Raw genomic sequence first — 10,878 nt, 5'->3', positions numbered from 1 at the left:
TCCTCCTAATTTCTCACTAAATTCTTATAGATTAATTTCCTCCCCTTCTTTATTTCTTATGGTTTTTTTTCCATATATCTTTTTCTTTTATTTTTATTTTAAAACTTCATCTCTAAAATTTACTCCATCTTCTGAATAGTTAGAATGTCTTAATCTTTTCTTGTAGGAAAAATGCTCCTTTCCACCACTAACTTTGTCTCTCTCAATCATTATGCAAAAACTCATACAACTGAATCCAAAATTGTCATACGATACGCATGGTTGTTCTTTGTAAATTAGCATAGGTTCGATTTTTTTCAATGGCTGCTGAGAATCCTAATGTAAAGCTCAGCCCATTTATACAGAATTAGTTTTCTTTTCCTGCCATGGAGACTTTCATTATGGATTGAGTAAAAAAATTGTCGGAAACATTTTTTAATGACAATAACGACGACTGAAACTGTATCATGTATTAATTTCACCAACAATTTTTAAGAGGGCCATGGAATTTTGAGAATACTGGAAACGTTACCGTCCTCCTGTATGTTTGTTTGGTTCTGAAAGCTTGAAACTTGCTTTCCAAAGGGCGTTGAAAACCTCTAAGTTAAAATACTCCCTGGCTTTTCAATGGCAATGTCTTTGTGGTAGACGTAGATGAATAATGCTCAACATTTTTCACTTTTCACACCCCAATTACAATTTATAAAATGTCATTGCGATCGGCCACTTAATCTTGTAGCATTATGTTGAAGGAGAGGCGGCACATTGTGCTCGCTATATACAAGCCCCCTGAAGACTACACTACGCATCTTCAGTCATTGCAAACCTATATACTCAAGAACACGCTTCCACAAGGCAAAAAAGTACACTCTTTCATTGCTCATGGGCTATTTGCATTTACTACACGCATACCTTTTCATAATAAGCTTATCTACATGTATGTCAAGTGTGAAAGTTTGGTTGATGCCCGTAAAGTTTTTGACCACATGAAAAAACGAGACAGAAGCTCATGGAATACAATTATCGCAGGGTACAGAAGACATGGGTTCCCTCACGAGGCAGTCACACTGTTTCAGAATATGCAACAAACAGTTCTCCAACCTGATCATTTTACATTTGCCAGCGTACTTCCAGCCTGTGCCGAAATCGGAGATTTGGAACAGGGTATGAACATCCATCAAAGCATAAAGGATAAAGAAATTTTGTCAGATGTTGTAGTTGCAACTGCCCTCGTAGACATGTATGCAAAATGTGGAAGCATAGACAAAGCACGTGAACTGTTTGACAAAATGCCTAAAAGAAATGTAGTCTCATGGAATGCCATGATTACAGGATATGCACAGAATGGATTTGTTGAAGAGGCTTTAAAAACCTTCAGGCAGATGAAATTGGCAGGTTTGGAACCAAATTCAACAACCTTTGGCGGCATCCTACCCCTCTGTGCTAAAATGGGAGCTTTGGAACAGGGTATGTACATCCATAAAAGTATTAAGGATAGAGGACTTTTGTCAGATGTTGTGGTTGCAACTTCCCTGGTAGACATGTATGCAAAATGTGGAAGCGTAAACAAGGCACAAGAAATGTTTGACAGAATGCCTCAAAGAAATGTGTTCTCGTGGACTGCGATGATTGCTGGATATGCACAAAATGGATTTGCCGAAAAGGCCTTAGAAACTTTCAAGCAAATGCAACTAGCAGGTGTAATGCCTAATTCCACAACTTATGCCAGCATCCTCCCTGCATGTGCTAAGATGGGAGCTTTGGAACAGGGTATGGACATCCATCGAAGCATAAAGGATGAAGGAATTAATTTAGATGTTGTAGTTACAACTGCCCTGTTAGACATGTATGCAAAATGTGGAAGCACAGACAGGGCACATAAACTATTTGAAAAGATGCCTCAAAGAAATGTGATCTCATGGAATGCCATGATTGCAGCATATGGACAAAATGGACTTTTTGAAAAGGCTTTAGAAACTTTCAAGCAAATGCTATTGATAGGTGTAAAGCCGGATTCTACGACCTTCGCCAGCATCCTTCCTACTTGTGCCAAAATGGGAGCTTTGCAACAGGGTATGAACATTCATCAACACATAATGGAAAGGGGGGTTCTGTCAGAAATTATGATTGCAAATGCTCTCATAGACATGTATGCAAAATGTGGAAGTATATACAAGGCACGCCAACTTTTTGACAAAATGCCTCAAAGAAATGTGGTCTCATGGAATGCCATGATAGCAGGATATGCACAAAATGGATTTTGCAAGGATGCTCTCAAAATCTTCCAATTGATGGAGTGCTATGGAATATATCCTAACATTGTAACTTTTGCTTGTGTCCTATGTGCATGCAACTATGCAGGTTTAGTGGATGAGGGCTGCAAGTACTTTAACCACATGAGTAACCCTTACAGCATTATCCCCACAGCGGATCATTATGGATGTATGGTTGACCTTCTTGCCCGTGCCGGATATCTTCAGGACACCTTAAAGTTTATCATTAAGATGCCAATTAAACCTGTGGTGGGTGTGTGGATGTGTTTTCTTGGTGCCTGCAGATCACATATGAATATAGGCCTGGGAGTATTTACAGCGATGCTGCTTTTTGATTTGGATCCTCAAAATGCTGCAACTTATGTTCTTCTCTCCAACATATATGCAGATATGGGTAGGTGGTGTGAGGTTCAAATGGTAAGAAGATTGATGAAAGATAGAGGGATTAAAAAGATCCCTGGATGTAGTTGGATTGAAGGACATAAAATGGTACATGCTTTTTCTGTAGGAGACAGATCACATCAACAGACATAGCATATCTAAACAAAGCTGGAGAAATTAGCTTGAGGATAAGCATATGAGTACTTTATAAATTAGTAAAGGCCTGAGTTTTTCCTATGGAAGGAAGAGACCTTTCATGTTTAGCTTAGCTTATTTACACAGAGAAGTAGCTTCCTTCTCCTTCCATGGCGAATTTTATAGTGGATTGAGTTATAAAAAGCGCTTCAATTCCTTCTGGTGTTAGAAATATTTTTTAGATGATAATAATGAGTGAAACTGTGAGAATCATCTACGAATTACACCAACATTCTTTTATGAGGGTTGTGAGGTTTTGATTATACTGGACACGTTACCATAGTTCTGTATGTTTGTTGGATTTTGAAAGCAGGCCCTCAACGACAAATCGCCTTCAAGGGCTTTTGTTCCCCTTTGAAACTTGCTTTTGAAAGGACACTAAAATCCTGTAAATTCAAATATTCGCTTATCACTGGCAATGTCATTGTGGTAGGCATAGACTGAATAATGCTGAGCATTTTCCACATGTCTCACCCAAATTATAATTGAAAAAGTCCGAGTGCAATCTACCACTAAACCTCATAGCATTATGTTGAAGGAGAGGCTGCGCATTCTGCTTACTACACAAAACCCTCCTGAACACTACTCTACACATCTTCAATCATTGCAGGGCTGTATTGTCAAGAACACGGTGTCACAAGGGAAAAAAGTACAACCTTTCATTACTCTTAGGCGATTTGCAATCACTGCATGCATGGCTTTTCACAATAAGCTTATCTACATGTATGCCAAGAGTGAAAATATGGTTGATGCCCGAAAAGTTTTTGACCCCATGAAAGAATGGGACAGCATCTCAGGGAATATGATTATTGCAGCATACAGAAGACATGAGTACCCTCACGAGGTAGTCGCAGTGTTTCACAATATGCAACAAACAGATTTCCAACCTGATCAGTTCACATTTGCAAGTGTACTTCCAGCCTGTACTGAAATTGGAGTTTTGGAATGGGGTATGGACATTCACCAAAGCATAAAGGATAGAGGAATTTCGTCAGATGTTTTAGTTGCAACTGCTCTGATGAACATGTATGCAAAATATGGAAGCATGGAAAGGTATGTGCACTGTTTGACAAATGCCTCAGAGAAATGTGGTCTCAAGTAATGCCATGGCTGCAGGGCATGCATAGAATAGATTTGTTGAAAAGGCATTAGAAACTTTCGGGCAGCTAAAGTTGGCAAGTATAAAGACAAATTCCACAGCCTTTGCCAGCATCTTCCCTCCCTCTCTGTGCTGAAATGGGAGCTTTGGAACAGGGTATGGACATTCATCAAATGTAATGGAAAAGGGGGGTTTTGTCAGCATGCATGCAAAATGTGGAAGTATACGTAAGGCACGTCATCTTTTTCAAAAAATACCTCAAAGGAATGTGGTCTAATGGAACATCATGATTGCAGGATAGGCATAAAATGGATTTTGCAAGAATTCTCTCAAAATCTGTGAATCAATGAAGGACTATGGACTATATACTGTATCCTAACATTGTAACTTTTTGCTTGGGTTCTACATCCATGTAGCTACGCAGGTTTAGTGGATAAGGGGTGCAAGCCTGCAAGTACTACAACCACATGAGTAAGCCTTATTGCATTATTCCTACAGTTGATTATTATGCATGCATGGTTGACCTTCTTGTCCGTGCTGGGTATCTTGAAGACACCTAAAATTTTATCATTTTGATGTCAATTAAAACTGTGGTGGGTGTGTGAATGTGTTTTCTTGGTGCCTGTAGACCACATATGAATATAGGCTCGGGAGTATTTATATCAATGCTGCTTTTTTATTTGGATCCTCAAAATGCTATGACGTATGTTGCCTCAAGTTTCTGTGCAGATGTGGGCAAATAGTGTGAAGTTCAAATGGGAAGGAGATTGATGAAAGATAGAGGGATTATAAAGATTCCTGGATAAATAGTTGGATTGAAAACCACAAAATGGTACATGCTTTTTCTGTCATTGACTGCCAGAGACGGACCACATTGACAGACACAGCATATCTATTCAAAGTTGGAGGAATTGGGTTGAGGTAAAGGCAGCAGGCTATTTTCTAGATTTGAGACATTTACTTAATGATGTGGAAGAAGAGGAAGGAATTATTTCTCAGACATCACTGTGAAAATTTGGCAATTTCATTTGGTTTGTCAAATATGCCCCCAGCTTAACTAGTACGGTTGTTAAGAACCTTCAAGTACATACGGATTGCCATGCTGCGATGAAATTTATCTGAGACTGTTGCTAGAGAAATTGTTGTGAGAGATGTGAATCGTTTTCATCATTATAAGCAGGAGCAATGTTCTCGTAGAGAGAATGGATGATGCTAAATGGAAAAATTTGAAAGATAGATGTGCTGTATCACTGGATGAGAAATGCAGTAATAATGAAGAAACGAGGTTTCATTTATAGCTTTTAGAAAGCTTTTTCTACTTTGAGTATTGGCAATCTAAACCATACTGTTGACTTCGTAAAAGTAAATATATAACTGCAATGCAAATAATTGGTTATGTACATTGTTTGAATACCTTTTAAGGGCCTGCTTTTGACATGGACTTTTCCTTGAATTGTTTTCAGAAAACTTGCATGTGTGCCAAACAAAAGCTGGAAGACAAGGTGGGGAAAGGGTAAAGAACAGAGGGTGAGAAATATTTCAAGTAAATGGAAAGGTGATTGATCAGTACGAAATATGGGAGGAGGGCTCACAGTTATTCTTATCGTTTGTATTATTCTATCATTTGAATTAATTACATTATCTTTTGCCTATGTCAAGTTAACCGTTTGAAGATTAAATTCATATGTAATTTTATTAAGGTGATGTAGATTTTATCTCATTTATGGCTAGATGTGTGCGATGTTGCTTTACATCATTTTGTTTGGTGAGATAGCCAATTAATTTGTGAATGGACACATTTATTTAAATCTAACTGATTTCAATTTGTTTGTGATGAATTACTGAGACTATGTGGATTGTCATAGATCTTATAAGGTCTCAAAGGGCCTTACTTATCACTGTGCTTCCATTATGATAATAGCCACACAAACCTTCATTATCACTATTTGGCATTTTTATTGTTTTGAACACATTGAAGTCTAATTATGGTATACATTTGTTGCAGGGGCATCTACGTGGAGGGAACCCCAGCTTACTTTTCGGACTTTAATGTGTGTAACCTTCTTCCCTTGTGTTAATGTATTTAATCATAAGGGTTAAAGAGTTAGGTTAGATATTTCAGTTGTGGTAGTTATTTTATAGCAGTTGAATTGCTATATGACTACCTTATTTATGTAATCCTCCATGAAGAAGGGACAATAAAGTTTTGATTATGTTCTGATCTTTTTTCTATTATATCAGATTTTGGAGCCTAAAGTGGTATCAGGGCAGGCCATTGTTCATTACAACATAATGAATATTTTCAAAATTTATTGTGTCAGTTACATGTGATTGAGCCACAGATGATAGTTTAAAAAATAAATCTATTTGCAGCCCAGTACAAGAAGAACTCTGGATTTGAAGAGGCATAAGGATAGCATCATTTGACATGAGGAAACTGCAGATTCATGTGATGTTTGTGGGAATGGTTTTGTATGTATTCACCGGTTAAAGAGGATTGAGTTTTGCAACATATAGAACACCAGAACAGTTGGATCCTTGCAATGCCAATTTATACACTGCCTATGAGCGGCTGCTTTCCCCATAATGTCACTTCCTTTTCCTTAATGATTTCATTGCCTTTGTAAGTTTACACATTTTTTTAGAAGGTGGATTCATGTTTTGCTAGTTATGTTGAAGAAATAAGAGGCTAAATGTAAAGGAAAGAGTGAGATATGATGCTGAAAACATAGAACTATAACTGGTATCAAAAGAAAATTGGAGGCACATTTCTTAAGGATACGACTTTGTGGAGAAAGTCATTCCATGTTGAAAACCTTCATATGAAGAATATGAAGGAAAGGCTATTGATGACTAGTAATGGGTCAATTCTCATTACTCACATTTAACACCATTATTTACTTGGGTTCAAATATAATTTTATCTAAGGAACAATCTAGTATCGAGAACTCAGAAATTTAATAAGTTCATAGCCTTGAAAGTAAAACTACAATTATAGAGAAGGAAAATAGAGTATCTTCATGTGCCTGGTACGTCTTGATGCATTGGATACATGGTTTATTATCTTCTTGTCGGTGATCCCTTAGGAACATAGAATAGGTATAGTTTCTTTATTGCATCCCGTTCTTGAAAGAAGAGGTATGCATTTCTTCTCTGTTTGCTGATGATAGTTGCAAAAGATGATGGTTATTATTTCTCTCAAAAGTTAGGGTAGTTATTCTAGTTAAATAAGTAAGAGACGTTTAGAAGAAGAAATATTTTATTTTATTAAACCTTTCTAATAGATGTTGGCTTCAAAATGTGCAAGGTAGAAAAGGAATCAACAACAAGGATTCAAAAGTATCAATTAAAAAAGTATCTTAAAATGAGTAATGGAGGATATTGATCTGTGCTAATGCAGTCTACCTATTTGACCTATGAAGATAAATATGTGACCTCCTATCCAATAAATTGAAATCATGTTGTTAATATTATTCCCTCTCACCTGTCAAGGGAAGTAATATAATGTATATGCCAAAGTCTAGTTATGCGAGTGACAATTTCAGATTCAAGTTCAAGTAAGGGGCAATTATAAAAATTCATTTTAGATTCAAGTTCAAGTGAGTAGCAATTATGAAAATTCATTTCAGATTCAAGTTCAAGTGAGTGGAAATTACAACAATTTGATGTATACCATTCAAGTTCAAGAGAGTGATGATTACAACAATTCAATGTATACCATTTTCAAAGAAATGGACAAAACAAGTCCATTACACAGGAAATGCGTGCTATTAGAAAATTATAACAAGTTCACAACACTGTTATTTTATTGCACCCAATATGTGCTATTGTCAAATTGTAATATGGATAAAAGAAGTTTACAACACCCAATGTGTGTTATTTTATTGTGCCCAATGTGTGCTATTTTTCAGTGATTATGCACCAAAGTGTTCTAATTCAAAATGGACAAAATAAGTCCCAAAGTGAAACCTATCAAAGTAATAGGCTCGTTATAAAATTTAAGGTCCATCAATGGGCAACAGGTGTTAGTGTAAATATTTATTATTTACACTTTACTTAAGTTTATTTCGGATAAATGCATTATTTTATTATTTATTAGGTTAGACACCTAGGAGTATGCGTACTCATATGAGTTGTCATGTTGAGAATACAAGAGTTGATAAGTAAGAGATAGTTTCCACAGCAAGTCAAATTGTGATATTGCTATCAGGATTTAACTGTGTAATTTTGAGTCAAACTCATTGACCCATATTTCATGAGTAGTGATTCAACATAAATCCATCTCTCATGAGAATAAATGGAACACTTAGCACTCATTGGATCTAGGTGATGCTCACAGGGGTGAAGCACCAGGACCTCCCGGGTGGTCACCCATCCTATTACTACTCTAGCGTGAGCACGCTTACCTACGGATTTTCCTTCATGGTTAATACAAGAGTTAGCAACTCTATTTTAGTACATGGTGTCTACAACATTGGAGTTTGCATAATCAACTGAGTTGTCATGTAGACAACATAGTTGTTCACACTCTTAATTAAGCACATGGTGTCTACAACATAATTTTATATGACACACCTATGTAGGCTTATCCTCTCATCATCACACAAACTCCTGTGTTCAGTGGAGGATAATCCACTCTTGGTGGACATGTGCTTAGTTGTGAAGCTTATCATATTGCTAACTCCTAGTCATTCTAGAAGCATTCTAGAGGCTTTTATATACAGACACTTTTAGTGTACTTGTACAACATCAATTATCAATTATTGAATAATTAGATATCAGATAATTAGATATTCATTCTCATATTGTTATGATCATACATTATTTGGTCCATATTGTGCTAGTCTTGTGCTTCTTGATCTTAGCGTTATTTTGCCTAAGGAAAATTCTTCATGGTATCATAGCTATACCAAATTCTTACATAGTATTAGAGCCATAGAAGTGTCATTTCATAGCCATTAGAGACCATTTTTCGCTTCAACTCTCGGAGGACCATGATTCAAATCCAGAGTATCCACATCTATTGGGAGCACCTAGAGCCAAAGTGGACCTCACCATTGCGTCCGGAGTTTCGATTCGGTAAATTTTGACTATAAATTTGCCTATGTTGGGCAATAGTCAAAATTGAGGCAATTTTTTTTTGCAAACCGGCACCTGAACGCTCGATTTATAGATTTTGGTATGGTCATTTTAGATCTCTGAATTTAATTTTCAGATCTGCCTATTTTATCTTAGTCTTTGCAATTATTTTTTCTTTTTTTTGAATTATTTTTTGGCCTATTAGGCCTGCAGAGAATTTCTTTTTGCAGGAATTAGGTGGTCAAATCTTGCTCCGTGTTGTGGAATATTCTCTGAAATTTTGCAATATTCCATTTTAATTAGCGGTTTACAACATCACCGATGGCATTTACATTCCCTAGTCTACCGCAACACATATTTTCGGTTGACCACATTCTAAACACACAACGACCTCATTGTTTTAAACCCTCATGGCGCGTAGTTTTTAAAACACAAAAAACCCACGGCGAGGTGCATATGGGAGTAAAGTCTCACACTTCGCACCCGCCGGGTTTCCTCCTCTGATGACCCGCTTACCTCTAGCACCAACGACATTTGCATCTCCCATCGGATTCTATTTATTTGACCCTCGCTCCAGCATTATTTCTGGTGACCTCTGCATCACCGCCAGCGCCACCTCAATTATAGATCAATTTTTCATCCTATATGGTAATTCCATAATCCTTAACCATTAACCTTCGCTCATGTGCTTTGGTGATATAGTCTTGAATTGTGTCAAAATCCTTTGGATCTAATGACATCAGATTTTCATCAAGTTCAAAACCCTTAGCTTTGTCTACTTTTGCATACAAGCTAGAAAACTTATCCCATGCTTCCTTTGCTATTTTACAATTATCAATATAGAAGATAAGATCTTCATGTACATACTTCCTCAAAGTACCAATAACAACCTTATTGTTATGATTCCATTCATTTAGTTTATCAGATCAGATGGTGCAACCATGGTTCCATCAACATAATCAATTAAACCTTTTTCCATGATTTTACTCCATGCTCTAATTTTCCATGTAGCATAATTATGTGGCGTAAAAAAGTGGAAACCTAGGAGAACCCATGATGCAAAATAAAAGCACACAAGAGAAAGAGAAGTGCAAACAATCAAGACACACTCCCCAAATCACTCAATGTAAAGTTTGAAACCTTACAAGTTCAAAAACATTTTCAATCATGCCATAGTAACATGATTTCAAAAAGATGATTAATGAATTCAAAATACTCTCCAATTTCAAGATAACCCTTTCTGATTAAGAAAGTGTGGGGAGAAGTTAATGTATTAGTCATTAAGGTTAAAAAGGCAAGTTAGATATGTCAGTTGTGGTAGTTATTTTATAGTAGTTGATTTGCTATATGACTACCTTATTTATGTAACAAATCTTGATGAAGAAGGGACTATAAAGTTTTGATTGTGTTTTATTGTTTTTCTATTATATCATATTTTGGGGCCTAACACCTTGAATGCTTATTGGAGTACTATAATCTTTTTAACTCTATTATCCCCAAAATTTATATTTACTATACATTTAAGTCTTTTTTTGAGTTGCTTGCTAAGGGGGATGATACTATTTTCTTCTAGTCTTCTTTACTTTTGAAGTTTTTGGATTGAGTTTTTTTCTCTTAGTATTTGTTAGTGGATTTTTCGAGGTGATCATTACAGATTTGGTAAGAAAGAGTTTTTGGAAGTTGGAATTTGGAGGAGAGTTTTGTAATGCCTTGCAGAAGCCATATGGTGTTGCAATTCATGACTATTAGTTCTTGGAAGTTTCAAATAGATTTTTATCAGATTGAAATGGGAGATAAGAAGCCAATATACAAAAATAAATGTTTTGTAAACTATTTTAAATTTTAATTAAATCGCTCCTAGTTTTTTTTGCA

The 10,878-nt window shown here is 36.3% G+C and overlaps 1 protein-coding gene, 1 long non-coding RNA gene and 1 pseudogene across 4 annotated transcripts; all 3 read left to right on the top strand.

Annotated features, from left to right (window-relative positions):
- Positions 1-211: 211 nt before the first annotated feature.
- LOC149533337 (pentatricopeptide repeat-containing protein At1g15510, chloroplastic pseudogene) lies at positions 212-4,911 on the top strand (annotated as a pseudogene). Its single transcript, XR_016357304.1, has 2 exons — positions 212-4,398; positions 4,657-4,911. The product of XR_016357304.1 is annotated as a pentatricopeptide repeat-containing protein At1g15510, chloroplastic pseudogene (transcript).
- On the top strand, positions 3,358-3,930 carry LOC149533338 (pentatricopeptide repeat-containing protein At3g02330, mitochondrial-like). The gene has a single exon (XM_089805838.1). The coding sequence runs from the start codon at positions 3,358-3,360 to the stop codon at positions 3,928-3,930; it is 573 nt and encodes a 190-aa protein (XP_089661964.1).
- A 134-nt stretch (positions 4,912-5,045) lies between the features above and the next one.
- On the top strand, positions 5,046-6,559 carry LOC149533336 (uncharacterized). Of its 2 annotated transcripts, none has more exons than XR_016357306.1 (4): positions 5,046-5,212; positions 5,391-5,482; positions 5,933-5,978; positions 6,301-6,559. It is a non-coding gene; the product is annotated as an uncharacterized LOC149533336 (long non-coding RNA). The 2 variants fall into 2 exon arrangements; XR_016357305.1 differs by having other exon boundaries at positions 6,169-6,559.
- The last annotated feature ends 4,319 nt before the right edge of the window (positions 6,560-10,878 follow it).

This window comes from Cupressus sempervirens, chromosome 10 (assembly GCF_028749045.1).
Source record: "Cupressus sempervirens isolate cs-2001-9-10 chromosome 10, ASM2874904v1, whole genome shotgun sequence".
Taxonomy (NCBI): domain Eukaryota; kingdom Viridiplantae; phylum Streptophyta; class Pinopsida; order Cupressales; family Cupressaceae; genus Cupressus; species Cupressus sempervirens.
The sequence above is the reverse complement of the archived record's forward strand: the minus strand, read 5'-3'. Positions and strand labels throughout refer to the sequence as shown.